This window comes from Melozone crissalis, unplaced genomic scaffold (genome assembly GCF_028551555.1).
Source record: "Melozone crissalis strain CALT ecotype California unplaced genomic scaffold, PUWL_Pcris_2 ptg000041l_1, whole genome shotgun sequence".
Lineage (NCBI taxonomy): Eukaryota > Metazoa > Chordata > Aves > Passeriformes > Passerellidae > Melozone > Melozone crissalis.
In genome coordinates, this window is record NW_026535819.1 from 1,046,221 (window position 1) to 1,065,111 (window position 18,891).

The window sequence follows — 18,891 nt, forward strand, 5'->3', positions numbered from 1 at the left end:
CAGCAACTGTTTGATTTAGTGGCCCCTGTTACAATGGGTTGGGAGAACAAAGCCAGAATATCCCATGTATGAGTTTGTTAAATGTGGGACCCATCAGAAAAATTGGGGAGGGGGGTAGGGGGAAGCTTCCTCAGCTCTCTCTCTGAAATAAAACAGGTATTTGAAAAAATTTCTTAGCAATTGCTTTGTGTCCTAATCTGTGTTGTCTTGTGTAGCGTTTGAAACCAGGGGAATCGCTGAGATGAGAGGTGACAGGGAGGAGGGAGGGCTTATTCACTTAAAAATTGCTATTCTTATCTGTTTTGATATTCTAGTGAAATTTCAAGGCTAAGGGAGTTCAGAGCACCCTCAGTGCAAAACTGCTTTAGGTTTGCTGGTGCTTTACCATTTCTGTGCAGTTCCCTGCGATTCTGCCCCTTCTCTCCCATCCTTCACCCACACCAGGGGCTGCATTACACAGGGTGAAAACTGTCAAAGGTCAGGAGCAGCAAACCCGTGGGCCTGGCCATGGTCCCTGCAGGATTTTTAAAAGATCTAACCTCTAAGGCTTTCTGTAGGCCATCATTTTTCATCTCCATTTGTTAGTGGGGAGCACGGCCACCTCCGTGGTCCCTGGGCTCTGTCTTTGTTCCCGGCGTGTGCCGCTGCTGTTTCCAGCTCTACCCTGCAGGCGCAGGAGCAGTTTCTGCCGGAGGTGAGTGCGGTTCCTGTGGCCGTTCTCACCGTGGGCTGGGGAGATGGAGATGGAGATGGCGAGGGAAGGTTCTGGTTCCTCCTCGCTTCAATCACCCGGGCTTCCCGCACTGCCGGGGTGGCGGCCCCATTCTTCCCACAGCAAAACCAGCAGTGCCTGGGAATGAGCCCTCGCTGGCACGGTGGGCCCGGGCAGCCTGTCCTGCCTGGGGCCGCGTGTGGGAGCCGCTGCCAGCCCCGGAGCCGCTGCCCCGAGCCGGGCACCGCTGCTGAGCCGGGATTTATGGCACGGCTCTGCGAGCAGGGGGAGGGCCGGGAGCTGAGCTGAGCCTGAGCTAAACCCTGCAGATAGAGGATCCTCTGTCCTGGCTAATCCCCGGCCCCCTCCCCGCGCTTATCAGATTGCTGAAGGTGGAGATTATGCGCTCGGTGGCCACAAAGTCATGTTTAGCTGCCTCCCTTCAGAGATGCTCAGATAGCCCCGCTCCTGGTTGTACCCACATTCCTTTGGGTGCAGCACATACCTGAGGGGGTCTGTCATGTGAAACTGGGAATGTTTTGGTGCAAATCGGGAATGTTTCTTCACTTAAAGTTTGTATTTCCTTTGTTCATCCCTTTATTGTAACGTTTGGGAACAGTGAAATTTGCAGAACAGTGCAAATGTGCATGCTGTGCATAGCAAGCCTTTTAGAGATTAACACAGATTGGTTCTGGTTTCTACTGGGTTTAAGCTCTGGAGAAAGCTGCTTGTGAGTAGGAGCAGCTGGTTTAGATTTTTACTTGGCTTATGTAACAGAAAACTGGTTTAATTTCTGGTCCCAAAACATTTGGCTCATTCATTTCTCTTGCATTCACATGTGCTGCAGCAGTAAGAAGCTACACCCTGGTTTGTCAGCTTGCTTGGGCTTTATTGGGACTGGAGAAGACTTCACTGTGACTCTTACCTCCTGCTGCTCCACAAATCCATCCTGTGGATAAACACCTTTGTCTCAGAAAACTCCCTGGTCAAATCTGAATGAGGAAAATGGGCTTGGTGCTGTGCTGGGGCGAGTTTGACCCAGCTCATCTCCACAGTCAGTGCTGCCCAAAGCCTGGGGAAGGTTCTGTGTGCACACAGGAGCCGTGGGTGTGGGCAGCACCCTGGGCACGGTGTGGGTTTGTGTGTGCCCACTGTGAGCTCCCCTTGGCTCCCAGTGTGGGTGGTGGGCACGGGGAGCTGCCGTGCCCTGCTCTGTGCCACCTCCTCTGTGCCCAGGCAGCCACAGAGCCCCCACAGAGCCCCTGCCACCTCCTGGGTCCTGCTGGGCCGTGGGTGTTTCTGTCCCCGTGGGCAATGGCACCGAGAGACAGCCTGGTTCAACCAGCATCCCTAGGAAGGGTGTGAGGCAGTGAAAAGCAGCAGAGTGTGGTTCCTTTCTCTTCTCGTGCCTGGCTCAGCCAGGGTGATCCAGTCATCTGGGTAATGTTTGACATTTGGGAAAGCAACCCTATGGAGAATACTGGAAAACTGCAGATCTGTGTGTTCCTAAATGTATTTGAATAGCTCCCACCTTTGCAGTGCAGATCTGTTTGCAACTCTTGGGATTTTATGGGGTTAAAACACGAGGTGGGGGCTGGGGCAGCTTGGCCTGGTGTGCAAGGGGTTAAACTGTTGAGCTGTGGAACATCTGCTGCAGGAAGAGCTGCTGGTGCAACTTGCTGGCATTATTTTAAGCATAGCTGACTTGGTTGAAGTGAGGTTTAGGCCTCCCTATGCAGTGGGAGGTGATGAGAGTCTGGGTGCCCTACCTGGGTCTCTTCACCATCATCTTCCTTTCTGCTTGACATCCCTGTCTGGACCGAGCTGAGCATCATCTCTGCTCTCTCCCTCAGGCAGTGTTACAGTCTTAAAATACTGAATTTGATGTGACAGCTCCTGTTGTGGAGAGCCCTGAAATTTACATTTTTAGTCATCCAAAGGCTTTTCAAAGATTTGGAAAAGGACCAGTAAAATCACATCACTGTGGCTCAGCTGTAGGATGGTTTCTGTAACGATGCTCTCTCAGGTTCTGGGCAGTGGCTCATGAGGGCAGTGAGGCTGTTGAAGCCCAGAGTGCCCCTGGAGTCTGTGACATGTGACAGGATTTCACAGTCACTGCTGTCTGCCAGGTTTCTGTATTTGCACTCTGTGCAGTTGAGGTGGGATATTGCAGTTGGAGTTTTTGTCCCTCTCCAAACCCATTGGAGTTTGTGTTCCTCTCTGGTAAGAGCAGCAGGAAGGTTGATGTGGGCTGCTGGGGAGAGCCCCAGGGCCCTGCCTGGCAGTGGGGAAGGGGAGGATGGAGCTGTCCCTGCGGGATGGACTCTGTGGCCGCCCCTCAGTCAGAGCCACCCGACAGAAACCAGGCCAGGCTCCCCTCAGAGCTCCCTCTTGCCTTGCAGATGAGCGGGTGGATCAGCGAACCTGCCTGATCTGCGGGGACAGGGCCACGGGGCTGCACTATGGCATCATCTCCTGCGAGGGCTGCAAGGGCTTCTTCAAGAGGAGCATCTGCAACAAGCGCGTGTACCGCTGCAGCCGCGACAAGAACTGCGTCATGTCCCGCAAGCAGCGCAACCGCTGCCAGTACTGCCGGCTGCTCAAGTGCCTGCAGATGGGCATGAACCGCAAAGGTAACGCCGGGAGGGGGGACACTGCCACATGGGAGCTGCCAGGGGAGAGGGGACACTGCCACATGGGGGCTGCCAGGGGAGAGGGGACACTGCCACATGGGAGCTGCCAGGGGAGAGGGGACACTGCCACATGGGGGCTGCCAGGGCCGTGGGGAGAGGGGACACTGCCACCGTGGGGGCTGCCAGGGGAGAGGGGACACTGCCACGTGGGGGCTGCCAGGGGAGAGGGGACACTGCCACATGGGGGCTGCCAGGGCCGTGGGGAGAGGGGACACTGCCACCGTGGGGGCTGCCCCTCTCTCAGCTGCCATCTTGTACTGCAATTCTGCCTTCCAAACTCCCTGCAAAAAAAAACTCCAAGACTTAAGCAAAATCATGCATGGATTAAAAATTTTGCACAGATACTAAGCTCTGAGCTGCTTCATTCCTGTACGGAGGAATGCTGTGGGTCTGAGGGATATCAGGGCTGTGCTGTGGCTCTGGGATCAGCCCGGGTCCCTCACCCGGGGGTCGGGGCTGTGCTGTGGGTTGGGATCAGCCCGGGTCCCTCACCCGGGGGTCGGGGCTGTGCTGTGGGTTGGGATCAGCCCGGGTCCCTCAGCCGGGGGTCGGGGCTGTACTGTGGCTCTGGGATCAGCCCGGGTCCCTCACCTGGGGCCGCTCTCACCTGCGGGAGCGCAGCGCCACCTGCCGGCCGCGCGCCGCCCTCCCTGCTCCCCTCCTGCCCTTCCTTTCCTCCTTTCCTTTTTCCTCCTTTCCCCTTCCCTTAATTTCCTCCTTTCCTTTTTCTTCCTTCCCTCAACAACCGTGTGAATTTCACTCCCCTCTGGTGTCTCCGCCAAGGCCAGGGAGGCCTCAGGCAGCCCTGAAGGTCCTCAGTGTTGGGTTCTGGAGCTCTCTCTTCCTGCCCTGGTGCCCAATTGTGGCGTTGTTGGGTTGGAAAATCCCTTCAATATTAGGTCTAAATACAATAATTTCTAAATTCAGACAAGGGGCAGAGCTTAGCATTGGTGGGAAGTCCAGCTTTGAGGAGTCTGGCTGTCATGCAGCCAAGGACCAGGATGGTGTTCCAGAGAGTCCATCTGTATTTGGGAACCATTCTAGAGGCCTTTTTGATGGACCACCAGCAAAAACATTGCTACATTTTGTTGCAGGTGTAAGCTATTTTCTGCTAAAATTATGCTTTGAAATCAAAAGACCAAGGCAATTTGGGAAGCTTCTAAATCCCTGTTAGTGGTAAAATATCTTGGAAAATGAGAGAAATTCCCCTAGAATTCCTGTAATTCCAGTAAGTTTAAAAAACCTAAAGGGGATAACAGCTAACTATGACAGCTTTTTTTACTTTTTTTTTTTTTTTTAAGTGGGAAACTGATATTTTTTAGAAAGAGCTTTCATAGGAAATGCACAGTCAGTGCTGTGCCTTGCTGGGGTCGGTGGTTGGGGTTCGGGCAGGCACAGCTCAGCTCCCATGGCCCTCTCCTCTGCCCTGCTGAGGCACTCCCTGAGCTGCAGGAGCACACGGGGAGGATTCCAGCTGAGGATATCTCAACCCAAGCAGCAGCGTGGCTTCTGTGGGGCAGAAATGTTCGCTCAAATTTTGTGTCATTTTCTGCTCCGGGAGGGCCTCCTGCAGCCCCTGTGCCGAGCAGGGTGAGGCTGTGCAGCAGCAAGGTCACCGTGCAGCTGGGCAGAGCCTCCTGCCAAGCCTGGCCAGGTCGTGGTGGGAAAGAGATCAGGCCCTGATAAACAGGGACCAGCCTGGGAGGGGGACACGGAGCAGGGCTGCCACTGCCTCTGCAGAGACAGACAGAGGGAAGGGCAAGGTACAGAAACTGCTCCAGGTTTATCCCCTTAGCTGGATTGCACTGCAGCTCCCTGGAAATTGATTAAAGAGCCTTAAAAATGCAGCTGAGAAATGAGGCTGCCCCTCTGAAATGCAGCTGTGCTGCTCGGGGTGGTAACTTGAGGTTTAAACAGCAGCTTTGCAAGCAGGCAGCAGGGTCAGACATCTCCCCTCCATTTTCTGTGGTGGCTGTAGGAGATGGGACCCTCTGAGGGCGCAGCAGGGTTATAATCCAGCAGTGCAGTGCTGCGTGTCTGTGCTGTGGCTGCACTGGGGGTGTCTCTCTGGAGCTCCACGGGGCTGTGGGTGGTGGAGTTGGTCGTGCTGGCCTCACATCTCATTTTCCAGCAGTCCTGGGCATTGCCTGGGTTATTTCCAGGGGTCAGATAGGGTTCCTTACCCTGTTCCACTTCTCAAATTATGCAGAAATTAATTGTGATAAGGGATTGCTGTTTCCTCATTACATGTCACTCAAGGAGCACATGAAGAAACTAAAATCCTTGAGTAATGCTTGTAGCCCTATGGATGTGTCTGTGCCTTTTGGGGAGAGAACCATGCTGTGTGCTGCTCAAGCACTGGAGGTTTCTCTGTAAACTTCTTTAATGAAAAAAATGAATCTTCTAAGGTATAAAAACTTTTCAACATAAATAGATATCTGCTTAATACCCTGCGGTAGGGTTCCTCACTAAGGTTTGGTTGTGTCTTTCAGCAATCAGGGAGGATGGCATGCCAGGAGGCAGAAACAAAAGCATTGGACCTGTCCAGGTGAGCACGTGTGGCTGTCCCTCGTGGTTCCCTTCAGTTTTGGTGTCCTGGGCTGAGCTTGGCTGAGCCTCCATCACCCCTGGCCGTGCCTCCTGGTGGTGTGGCAGGAACACATCAGGAGCTGTAGATGGTAAATGGAGCTGGGTGCTGCCTGGACACACGGACAGGCTCGCTGCACCCTGTCCTTTGTGAGCCACACAAGGACGTCTGTCCCTCCCTGACTCCCAGTAAATCTCATCTGCCTGCTGCAATCCCTTCAGCTGTGGCAAGCAGGGCACCAGTAAATGTCTGTCTGATTGATGGCCCAGCTTGTGCAGAGATGCCTTGTGAAGAGAGAGGGAATTCAGCACAGCAGCTTGTGCCACAGCCTGAGGAATGATGGCCATTTCCAGCTTGCTCCTGGAAGAGAGGTCTTTTAAAAGTTTAGTGTTTATTTTAGCAAAATAGAAATAACACTGAAAGCAATTTCTGTGGGTCTGAGTGCCTGGGAAGGAGCCCTCGGCCCAGCCCAAAGTGTGAGGAGCCAAGCAAGCTCTGCCCTGCTGGGTGGTGTCAGACACAGCCTGCAACCACACAAACCTGTTTCCTGCTGTTCACATTAAGGAACATACACAGAATTTAAAAAAACACATACAGAATTAAAAAAAAAAAGCCTCTAAATTTTTGTTGTATTTTCCCCATTAGTGGTGGAACATTCCTCAAGGAGCATGCCCAGCACTTTCTTGAAACTTTTTATTACAGTGAACTCAATGTAAAAATTTTTTTACTCTATTTTAGCTTTGTGTATGTTACTCTCTAGAACTTAAGTATTAGATGCTCAATTGCTACTTCAGGTGCCACCTGGTTCTTATCTGGAGGAAAATAGGGAGCTCTGTCTGCCTGTAAATGTTTTCCTGACTGATTTTATACGTGTCACCTTGCCTCTCTTGATTGCTTTATCAAACCAGAGCCTGCCCCACCTCCTGTTTGCCATTCCCCCTGCCAGTCCTGAGTGATGTTCCCAATGCCCTGGCCTCAATTACTGCCAGGTTTCTCAGGGAGTGTCAGTGGCTGATTTACAGCTCCTTGCCATGCCCATCTGACATCGTCTCCTCATGTGTCAGTTCCTGTCTGCTGTGCCGCCCTCGCTTGAACGGTGCTGCTGGAGGTCACCACCATCACCTGTAAATAGAATTTTCCCTGGGTGTTGTTAAATGCAGGGGTAGGATGTGGTACCTGCAGGGGGGCAGGAGGCTCAGCCCTGTTGGGGGTGTTTGCAAACAGAGGCTCTGCTTTTCTGTTCCCAACCATTGCGTCCTGTATTTGACAGATATCAGAGGAAGAGATTGAGAGAATTATGTCTGGGCAAGAATTTGAGGGAGAGGCAAACATGTCATGGAGCAACAACGGAGACAGTGACCATAGTTCCCCTGGAAATGGAGTTTCTGAGAGCAACCAGCCTTCGCCTGTTTCTACTCCATCTTCAAGGTGGGAATGAAGAATTTGGTGTTACAGGAATCTTGGATTTCTTTCCCTGAGTGATACTTGGGGTCAGTGTAGGGAAAACATGTGAGTGCATCTTTGTGTAAACAAGATCATGCAGCAGGTTCTTACCTCTCTGATTGTGTTCTAAGACAAACAGGCACTGGTTGAAAAGAATTGACCTGGGAAATGAGATGTTTGTGAGCAAAGGAAGAAATCTTGAGATACAATTATATTTAAAATATACTCAGTTTATATTGTTTGTGTTTTCTGCAGATGTTAAGAACTTGATCACCTTTCATTGCTCATTCTGCATAAGCTCTTTCTCTGCACTTTGCTCAGATTCTGAAAATAAAACCATTTATGTTAGTAATGGGTGGTGTTATGTTAAAGTTGGCTGCTGTGAGTGCAAACCTCCTGATGCAGCCTTTGATTGCAAACACTGTAAGAATCTCCGACCTGATCCCATCTGCTTTCAGTAGCAGCTTAAGCTTGGCCTTGTTTGTGTTCTCTGGCTGTGCTAGTACTTAATGTACAGTGCTAAATTCTGGGCCTGTGAGGAGGCTGGGGTGGAAAGGCTGGGCACAGGTGGGTTTTGGGTTTCTGCTTTGCTCCCTGAGTGGCAGCTCAGCAGCAGCTCCCAGATCTCCATCACGTGGAACCGGTGCCCAGCCAGGCTGGGTGTGCAGCAGTTGCTTTCCCTATTTCTGTTCACATTTGTGGTGGAGCTGGTTGTGCCACTGCAGTGAATCAGGTGGAGTTTTGGGGGTGTACTGAAGAGCTTTTCCTTCTCCAGTAGGTCGGTGGAGCTGAACGGCTTCGCTGCACTCAGGGATCAGTACCTGGGCACGCCGGTGTCCACGCACTACCAGTACCTGCCGCACCTTTTCAGCTACTCGGCGCACTCGGCGCTGGTGGCGCCGCAGCCGCGCAGCCTGGAGCCGCAGTCGCACGGCCTCATCAGCCAGCTGCTGTGTGCCGAGGACCTGGAGCCCCTCAGCACCCCCATGCTCATCGAGGACGGGTGCGTGGGGCAGGGACAGCCCTGGGGCGGGCACAGCCACGGGGCGGGCAGCAAACCTGACCCCGTCCCGCCGGGCTGGGGCTGGGCTGGGGCCGGGGTACATGGGCCTGGCAGGGGCTGGGGCTGGGCTGCGTGGGGCTGGCAGGGGCTCCAGGCTGCGTGCTCTGGGTGCCGGGCACGTGGGTGACCCCGGGGGCTGTGAGGACTCCCCTGAGCCCCTGCCCAGGCTCCTGTCACCAGGTGACACCCAATTCCTTTAGCATTTGCCTTGTTTCCAAGCTCCCCGTCAGATGATGTCATTCAATGTTTTTAATGGTTTTTCTGCCTTTGTACTAACTGTGCCTGCAGGTACAAAGTGACTCAGGCAGAGCTGTTTGCGCTGCTGTGTCGTCTGGCGGATGAATTGCTTTTCAGGCAGATTGCCTGGATCAAGAAGCTGCCGTTCTTCTGCGAACTCTCCATCAAGGACTATACCTGCCTGCTCAGCTCTACGTGGCAGGAGCTGATCCTGCTCTCCTCGCTCACTGTTTACAGCAAGCAGATCTTTGGTGACCTTGCAGATGTCACCTCCAAGTACTCTCCCTCTGACGACGAGCTGCACAGGTGAGATGGGATGAGGAGCCATGGGAGCCCACCACACAGGTGTCCTCTGACCACCATGGGACAGGTCACTACCTGTGGCTGTTTTCCTCTTCTGTTTTTTAGGGAGCAGTTGTTCCATGTTTAGAAATCACATCATGGTTAGTCAGTGCTGGATCACAACTCCATCCTGCAGGGAAGGGCAAAGTGGTGTGTGGGGCTGTTTGAATTCCACGTAGCAATGCTGTTGTCCTCCAACAGAGCCTTACAAGCCACCATTTATGAGGAGGGTAAAACTGACCAACACTTTGGGTAACCCTGACACACAGGAAAGAAAGTCTTATTTAAAAACCCTTTGTGCCAGTGGAAAGGTTGTTCACATAGCTGGTTGTCTGTATTATCAAAGTGTTCATTATTAATTGCTATTTCTTTGTTTTGATTAGATAAATTTAAAGATGTTGCAACTTAGCTCTTGTTTTTTCCATGGTACAGACTATCTGATGCTCTGAGGAGCCTGCCTTTCATTTATCATGTTGGTCAGGGTGTTGTTTTTTGGTTTGGATATTTTATTTGGAGTTTTGGTGCCAGACAGATTCTTCTTTTGGTAGTAGAGTCCCAATCTCACCATACTTTGGCAGAACAGGTGGGATTTAGAGGATTTAAACACCTGCTCTTTGCTCTCTGCCCCTGCTGGGCTCACGCTGCTGCTGGATTCACCAGGGGATGTCTGATGAGCAGAGATTTAAACAGTGCTGTGCTCCTCGGCCATTGCGGTGTTTCGTGGTTCCTGGGGGCTCCTTTGTGCATCTGTTGTGACAAGCAGAGGCACTGGCTGGCTGAGCCCGTGGTGGGAGCAGGGAGCTGGCCCCAGGTGTCTCATTTCCTGGGACAGGTTGCTCTGCGGCGCTGCTCTGCACAACCATTCATCGTGCATCTGGTGCAGCTCCTGCGAGGAGCACTGAGGGTCACAGAAAACCACAATGACACTTGTTCTTGCATTCAGCTGTCCTTTTGTTCCTGCTGTCCTGGTCAGAGCCTCACAAGAGAAGTGTTTGTTTCGTTTTGAGTTTGTGATAAATACAAGCGAGAGGTAAGACAAGGAGACAAAGGAGGAATCCTCGCCCTGCAGAAACCGGCAATTCAGAGCTGGTCGCCTTGAAGGTCCTTCAGAGAAGATCTGTGCACATGGATGAAAATAGGTGTTCTTGGGAGAGGAATGCTTCTGCAGTCTCCTCTTGTGATTTAGCTTTTCAAGTGTCATTAATTGTCATTAGTAACCTGGGAGAATGCACACCTAAAAGCCATTTAGCGGGAGCTGCACAGATGAGGGGACTGGGGCTGTGTAGCTCCCTCCCACTGGTCTTCATGGTCCTTCAGCCATGGCTTGACTGTCTCCAGCGGCAGTGGGATGGCTCACGGGTATCAGTCTCCCTGTCCGAAGCACTCATGAGATATCTGGTCTCTTTGGACTTGAGAGGGGCCCTTTAGGAGAGGTGTCCCATTTGTGGGTGTTCTCAAAGAGCCCCCAGCTCCTCTGGCATTGGTCAGGAATGACTGCAAAGGGAATTTCATTAGAGCTCACACCTGGCTGGAGAAATGTCACTGAGCAGGGATGGTCTGGCACTTCAGGGTTAATTTCTGCTCTTAACAAAATGACAAGAGCAGTGCTAAAGCATAGGTGACAAACAAAGGCATAGAATGAGCTCCCCAGCTCCTTTGTTTTAATTGCTTCTAACAACTGGCTAAACGTTCTGTTTGCCTGCTAGATCAAATGTTTTCTTTTATTGTGCTGTTTTTCTGAAGATGAATATGAAATGAATAGACTCCTGACCTCCCCCAGCACTCCTGATAGCGCTTCCCTTCCCCCTCCTCCCCAGCTGATGCTGACAACTCCCAGCCAGAAACTTGCCTGGTGTAAACTGTGAGGAAAAGTGTGTGGAGGAGTCAGTCCTCGAGAAGAAATAGGGCTGTGAAAAACAGAACAGCTTTGTTTGAAAGGGGGAGGAAAGTATGTGCAGAAAAGTAAGACAGTTCAACTGCAGGAATGAGAGAAGAGCTCTCCTGGATTTATGAAGTGATGAGTGGCTGGTAAAAATGTGCATGCTCTAAAAACAATTAAACCCCACAGATGACTGAGTGGTCTTTGTGCTCATTAACTTCTTGAGCTTTGCAATCTTGCACCTGCAAGATTTTTAATGTCAACTGGAGAGCAAGAAAACTTGTACAACTTTAGATTAGCCGACAAGGCTTTCATCACTTACAATATTACTTTCTTGAAGAACTGACCTGGAGTTCAGACAGCTTGTTTTCACTTCACAGAGGTCAAACCCCATCATGCATTTTACAAATAACTTTGAAGTAAACAAACACACATGCCAAAATAAGGTATTATTCAGTGAAAAAGGTTCTATTTCTGTTCTATTCAGAGATGGCTTGCTGGCTGTGCTCTTATTCTTTGTGCTGCACAATGCCAGAGCACGCTGAAGCTTCCCGAAACACTTCTGTCCCACTTCTGAGTGCTTCTGCAATATGTGCCTGCTTTGAAGCCGGGCTGTTGTTGCTGTGAGATGTGTTCCCAAGAGGCTGTTCTGGCCCTGGGCAGGCGTGGGATGGTCTGGAGGTGCCTGCAGGCACCCACAGCCCTCCACACCCTCCCACTCCAGCCTGGTCCTTCCCCATGGCTTTTTCATGGTGCACATGTGGGGTATTTCTCCTGATGAAGTGTGGCACCCTCTTTAGCAGGAGGACCTCATTCTGCACCCACAAAATCTCCATCAGGCAATTTTCCAGGAGGTTTTGGGGTGTTCCCTGTGCATCAGTGTGCCCTGTGCTGCCCATCTCTGTCACTGGCTTTGCTGCAGATTCCTGCCTCTGTGAAACCTTCCCTGCTGTTAGAACAGGCTGGTGGTGAACTGAATCACCAAGAGAGGGTTTTTTCCTAAAAATATCTGTAGATTGTGGGCTCCCCATCCCTGGGCCAGACAGGATGGGGCTCTGAGTAACATGGTCTAGTGGAAGGTGTCCCTGCCCTTGGCAAGGGAATGGGACTGGATGAGCTTTGAGGTAATTTCCACCCAAATCATTCCATGATACTATGATTCTGCATTTGTAACTGAGACACATTCCTCCTTATTTTTGGTACCAGCAGACTTCAGGCAGTTTTTAACTTTTGACTTTTTAAAAAATTCTCTTGCAAGGTGTTAAAATCTCTGAAGCTACTTTAATGAGCTTCATGGCTTCACTGTCCAGGCCGTGGCTGTGTGTGCTGATGTGGCGATCTCTGTCCTGCAGGTTCAGTGAAGAGGGGATGGAGGTGATGGAACGTTTGATCTACCTCTTTCGCAAGTTCAGCCAGCTGAAGGTCAGCAACGAGGAGTACGCCTGCATGAAAGCCATCAACTTCCTAAACCAAGGTGCGGCAAAGGGGAGCTACCAGCCACGCTTGCTCATTTTTATGTCTCAAAGGGTGAATTTGTAAGACTGGTTCCTCTCTAAAATTTTTAGAGTTTTTCAGACTCATTAAAATGTTTACATTCAGGATATATCCTTAGGTTGCTTAGCTGGGTTCCTACGTTTTAGATTCTATACCTAAATCTGACTCTTCACAGTGAAAGGTAATCACAAGTGAAGTATTTACATGCAGGCCATGAATTCATCCTAGGAAAGGGCTGTATCCTCCTGTTGATTAATAGCGTATTAAAGCTGGAAGTTCAGGCTCCTCCAAGATCCTGGGCATTTCAAAATCCATGCAGAGACAAATGCTCAGTGAATAGTGTTCAGCTGTAATTTTGGAAATAAATGTCCCCAAAGTCTTTTGTACTGTGAAAGATAGTTGCAGTCTGTAAAAATGTGCTGCGGGCTCCCTCCTCCCCTGCTCATTTCCAGAGGGAGATAATGCTGACACTTCAATCTGTGCCGGGCTGAGGTTCCGGTTTGCTTCCCTGGGCAGTTTCCTGACACTGGATAATGCACTTCTCGAGCTGTCTCCATTGTTTTCCAAAATGTATTTTCATTAACTTCCTGTCTTCTTTTATTTTTAGTTGAAGTTTGCAATTTTTTATGTGAAATACCTGAGACTTATTTTTAAAAGTCAGCTTTTGGGCAGTAGATCAATGCCTCTTCCGTCAGATGGTCTCCCAGCACCGAGCCCGCTCCGCAGCTTCCTCGCTGCTGTGCTGGGTCCTCCCAGGACCTGCCAGTGCTGCTGCTCACGCTGCCAGTGGGACTTCCTGCCTGTCCCTTCTTCCTCTGTGTGTGCTGCCTGACACTGGCAAAGCTAAATTTAAATAGAAGAACTTGACAAGTTTATAAAGCTCCCATGACATAATTCATAAGCAGATGGGGAGGAATGTGATGATGTCTTTAATTATAGAGCTGAGCACTGTCCTCAGCCAAGATGATACACCTAAAATCAATGTGTTCCTGTGTGAGGAGGTGTTACACTGATCTGCTGTGAGGACCAAACCCTGACACCTGGCTGTGTTGTGCCAGGCAGGGATTTCAGGTTGCTGGGGCTGTTCTCTCCAAGAGCATTCATTGAGCTGCAGGTGAGCAGTGTAGGATATTAGCTGTTCTCTTTCCAGCCTTTTGTGGAGGGAAATCCTGGATCCAGACACATATAAAGACACATCTGTGATGCAGGCACAGCAGGAGGGGAGATGGGAATTTTAGTATTGGTCCAGGTGCTGGAAGCCAGTCTCCAAAGCAGGGGCCCGGATCAGAGTGACAGAAACCAGTCTGTCATGAAGAAGTGGCAGTAAGTGCAAGGCTGCCGCTCTTCTGAGATGTGTTTGTCATGTTCTCATTGCTCTGATTGTATTCCTTTGCAGATATCAGGGGTCTGACCAACGCCTCCCAGCTGGAGCAGCTGAACAAGCGGTACTGGTATGTTTGCCAGGACTTCACAGAGTACAAGTACCCCCACCAGCCAAACCGCTTCCCGGATTTGATGATGTGTTTGCCAGAGATCCGCTACATTGCAGGTAACCCGAGTGCTTCTGAAAGGCACTTAACTTCCTGCAGTGAAACTTTTGTAGACGTTGGTTGAGGATGTTTGTGTGGGAGCATTTCCTATCAGAGCTTCTGCCCATCTTTAAGCCCATCCCATTGCCCTGAGCTCATCCAGTCTGAGGGGCTCTTGGCAAGGTGTCCTGGTGGTGCTGGTGGGCACAGGGTTAGTCTCACTTGGGGAAGAGGGGCTTTGCTCCAACCTGACACCCTTTAAGTGCATTCTTCAGTCTCCCCTTATTGTTCTTTCACTCCCAGATGGAGTGCATTTCGTCTCAAAAGGATGTAATCCTGGTTTGAGTAGTTATCTGATCAGAATTAGGGAGATCCCTGAACTGAGCAGAAAGTGATCAGCAGAGTTCAACCAGATCAGTGTAACCCCCAGGGTTCCTCATCTGGACCTCGGAAATCCTCAGGTGAATTCTCAGCTGCAGTTGCATTGCTAATTAGATCTCCAAGGCCTGGTGTTACTAAAACTGTTCCTGGATGTTATGGCAAAGGGAGATGCTTGCCTCCCTGTGTCAAGGCTCCGTATGCTTCATCCTACTCCGTCATAATGAACTAGATAATAATCTCAGAGTAGCTCTCGTAATTTACTCATGGAGATCAACAACTGGGTTTGAGGTGAGATGGGATTTAGCCTTTCCCACTTTCTATAAATACTTCTCCATTGTGGAGAAATCATTTTGATCTGACTTTGCCCATTTATTTTGCTTTCTATTCAGTAAATAAATCATATTGTGTCCAAATGCATATCAAATGTCCAATGTAGCTGTAGGATGATTAACTGTTTCTGAGAAAGGTTCAAGGTAAAACCGTCTCCAGTGCTGCTGGCTTAGGTGTCTCTGAAATCTGATTCAGTTGTGGCTGCTAATTCTGGTTTCTTTCTTACCAGGAAAAATGGTGAATGTCCCTCTGGAGCAGCTGCCTCTCCTTTTTAAGGCCGTTCTACATTCCTGCAAGACGAGTGTGAGCAAAGAGTGAGCGCAGCTGGCCCCGGCCGTGCCTTGCGCGGAGCCTGGGGCTGGCTCACCGGGACAGGGGCAGGGGCCATCCAGGCAGGAGACCGGGCACTGCGCCTCCCTGCCCTCGTAGCAAGAATCTTTTTTGTTTGTTTTTGTTTTTTTACTCGTTTTCCTATATATTTATTTCACGACAGAGTTGAATGTATGATCTTCAACACGATGCACATGGTTCTGTAAGAATGCAGCAGATGCATTCTCCAGCAGTTTACAGAATGTGAAGATGTTTAATGTTACAGTGTTTGTTAGGGTTAGTTCTTTTGTATTTGGGGCTGGGGACCGAGATGACTAAGACTACCTCAAGGAGAAGATGCTATTCATGCACTGCTCTTTCCATGATTTGCATCCAAAGCATTTGTCACAGAGAGCAAATGTTGGCAGAGCTGTTATTATCCCAAAGGGACGACTTTGGAGAAGTGGGTGCTAGAGAAGTGCCAAGCTTTTTCTGTAATTTTAAAAAGGCAGGAGTGGAGAAGGAGAAGTCTGTCTAGGCAGCTGGTGTCTTGTCCCCTGGCAGTTTTCAGATGCAGGTTTCCAGTGGGATGGCAGTGCTCTGAGGGGCTCCCTGGCCCTGTCCTGTCTGGGGAGCTGCAGGGGAGGTCTGTCCCAGCCCCTCCTGGCCAACTGCCCTCTTACTATTGCCACAACACCTGCCAATTCCTCTGAATTTGTGTTCCTGCAGTTCAGGACAGGCTCCTGGCATTGCACAAAGGTGCTTCTGTTGCTAGAGGATGGCAAGGACTTTATCATCACTTCCTTAAAATCCATTTAAGTTTACAAAAGCAGGAAAAGCCTACTTAGAGAAGAGGCAGGATTGCCCCTGTTAATGTGTTCCTCCAACATGGTACCTGACTTCTGAGGCTTCTGCATTGCAGCAATCCCCATTTTGGGAGCAGTTAAATGGGGCCTGTGCAGTGGGGTGAGGGACTCCAGTGTCCTCTGGCATGGCTTTCTCTGCTGGACTCAGGGAATGGATGTTCCATAGGTAGATCCTGCCAGGACTGTTCTGTTCCTTATGGAATCCCAGGAAAAACTACATTACTGCTGTACTTGGTTACCTGTTGTGTTCTAGCTGTTGCCAGGCTTGGATTCTCCATCTCACGGGCTCTCCACAGCTCCAGATGGAGAACTGGTTTAATGACAGCTGATTAGCTGATTGAGTGATTGCTTGGTGCTGATGTTTAGCTAAACTTGGGCATTCTCATGAGTCATCTCATGATTTCCTGCTCATGATGGGGAGGTTTGGATGAGATGCTCTTGATCTCATCTCCTTCATTAGCAATTAATATTCAAAGACTCTGTCACTCTCCTAGACAGCCTTGGCTGGATTTCCTTCCCTGCCTCCTTAGATGTAAATCTGGCATTCACTTAGCAAGGTGGCTCCTCAATAAGTGTTTGAAGGCTGATTTTAAAATACTTGTGGGAACAACTTTTGTTCCCTCAGGGCAGGAGGGACGAGTCACTACCTTGTCTTTCCCTGGTGGCAGCTGCTGACACAGAGCAAGCACAGCTCAGCAGGGCTGCAGCTGCTGTGCATGAATGTGGTGGTGAGCAGGAGGAGAATCCCATTCCCCAAAGCCCTCCCTCCCGGTTTCCCTCCCTGCTGCTGCCTGCAGCCCGAGGGCAGCTGTGCCCTGCGGGTTTGGCACAGCCTGCTCACACCACACCAGGGCCTGCTGCTGCCTCACCACGGGCATCCATCCCGCTGGGGCATCTCCCAGCTCAACGTTTCCCTCTTCTCAAAGTCCATAGCTGTTCATTTTCCATTATTTAAACAGGAGGTTACGGGTACCAGCTGCTGGGCACAGCAGCGGCTCAGCTCGGTGGAGCTTCGCACCCAAAGGTGGTTCCATAAATCTCATTTACTTTCTGTGTGTATTCTCAGGAAAGCCTTCTGCATACAGCCAATACCTCACGTGTTCAGGGGAAGATTGTAGTGTATCTGTTTGTGAGTTAGAATGTATTTCTCAGCTTTTGAGTTTAATTTCCAAATAGCTTGATACGATCTTTTTATTACGGGTTATTTCTGGCTTGCTGTTCTATACACTCAAGGAATTGTTAAAATTGCATAGGAGTGATTTTATTCTGCAGTTACTGAATTATTATAATCTGTTGATGAATAAGTGTTTTAATTAGTGTACATAAAAGCAGTAATCCTGTTGCCAGCTACCCAACAAAAATAATCTATTGGGTAATCTGTGGTTTTCCAAAATAGCCTCCCAAAACTAATGCTGTACCAACGACAACCAAAAACCTAAATTCAGTTATGATGGCAAACAGACATGAATGTTCCACTTTCTGTTGTAGAAAGCAAATTTTACAGCGGTTGATTGGCAGCAGTATCCGTTCCCAAATACACATTTGCCATAGGGAGTAGAAAATCCTTCCTGAACTGACAGGTAAGGAAGCAGCAAACAGACCAGATGGAATCACGGGACAGTCATTCCTGATATCTTCTGCACCAAGTCCTCTAATGACTTGTATTTTTTAAACAGGGTAATGTGAATGTGTTGCATTGCAAACTCAGGTATTATGAGAAGGTAGGAATGTAGCTAGAGATGTAGAGACGTTAGGTAGATGTATTTGTGAATTTGGTTTGAAGGACACCCTGGAAAGGTTGGAATTTTTGTTCCATTCTTCATGTAACATTCAGTTTACAGGGACTCATATTTTATTTGTGCTTAATGCTACTAGGGGGAAGTTCATTATCTTTGGTATCTATCTGCTCTTGCTTATCTGACCTTCTGTCATAGAGAAATCTATCAACAATAATAGTCTTTGGTAGAATTTTCTGCCATGACAAGTCAATTTTTATCCCCGATTTGAGAGATAGATTGGCTGGCTGACCCCTCTTCTCCTTCAAAGCATCTGTGCAGATAGAAAGCTGAAGAGTTACTTTTAATCCGAGCAGAGATTTGGGACATAAATTCAAAGTGCTCAGGGGAGGCTGCTGAGGAGCAGCTGGAAGGGTCCCGCTCTCAGGGCTGCACCCGGGGCCTCGACAGAACCTTCTGGAAAGTGAGTGAGTTCTCCTCCCCTTCGGCTCAGGCTGTGCCAGGGGCTGAGCCTTGACCCCTCGGTGCTCTCATTGCTGGGGGGCCGTGGTGGCCCCGTCCCCAGCCATGCAAAGGCTCAAGTGGCTCTGCCCTGATCCCTCCCCTGTGCCAGCAGGACCTGCCCTTGCTCCTCAGGCTTCTGCACGGACCCGCAGCCACTTCAGCTAACGGAGCGTAAGTCTTGTCCTTCAAACCAACTTTTTAAAAAAACAACACTTGAATTTCTTTTATCTTTACTGCATTTTTAAAAGGAAAAAAAGAAAAAAAAAAAAAGATTCTCCTGTGAATGTGCTATTTCCCATTCATTCTTTCTTCTTTCTTGGTTTTGATTTGAAGCTGTGAAGCTCGGTGTCTGTGAAAATGTTGTTATTTCTCAGGATAATAAGCGGCAATCATCCCTGCCACATGAAAGGCAGGAGAAAGGGGGAAACTTGGGGAACTAGTTAAAGTATGAAACTAATTTTTAAGTTGTAGATGATGTGTAAATGGAGGGGAGTGCATAGCTATCAGTGTCAAGCTGTGGTGTTTCTCTGGGTTCACGGTGTGTTGTTTCAATGCACAGAAGCTCAGGGATAAGTATTTAAAATGTGACCCAGAGAAACCCTAGTTTTGATGTTGCAACACTTGCTTCTTTCCGACTTGTCTGGAGGGCCCTGGAGAGCTGACAAAGCCCCAAATGGGGATTTTGGGGGGAAAACTCTGGGTTTGGGTGTGGGAAGTTTGGCTGCTGAAGGCTCAGACGTGGTGCTGTGGGCAGAGCATCCCAAAGGTGCACGGGGCTGTACGAGG

General features: G+C 49.8%; 1 protein-coding gene across 3 annotated transcripts in view; it reads left to right on the plus strand.

Annotated features, from left to right (window-relative positions):
- Positions 1-16,646, plus strand: part of NR6A1 (nuclear receptor subfamily 6 group A member 1) — a 71,665-nt gene extending 55,019 nt beyond the window's left edge. For 2 of the 3 annotated variants that reach the window (XM_054284321.1, XM_054284323.1), the window contains 8 exons: positions 3,115-3,345; positions 5,898-5,953; positions 7,263-7,420; positions 8,211-8,438; positions 8,787-9,041; positions 12,309-12,430; positions 13,847-13,999; positions 14,920-16,646. In XM_054284321.1, coding sequence (XP_054140296.1) covers positions 3,115-3,345; positions 5,898-5,953; positions 7,263-7,420; positions 8,211-8,438; positions 8,787-9,041; positions 12,309-12,430; positions 13,847-13,999; positions 14,920-15,008 — 1,292 coding nt within the window. In that variant the 3' untranslated portion in view covers positions 15,009-16,646. The remainder of the gene's footprint in view (positions 1-3,114; positions 3,346-5,897; positions 5,954-7,262; positions 7,421-8,210; positions 8,439-8,786; positions 9,042-12,308; positions 12,431-13,846; positions 14,000-14,919) is intronic. The other variant, XM_054284322.1, reaches the window with a different exon arrangement.
- The last annotated feature ends 2,245 nt before the right edge of the window (positions 16,647-18,891 follow it).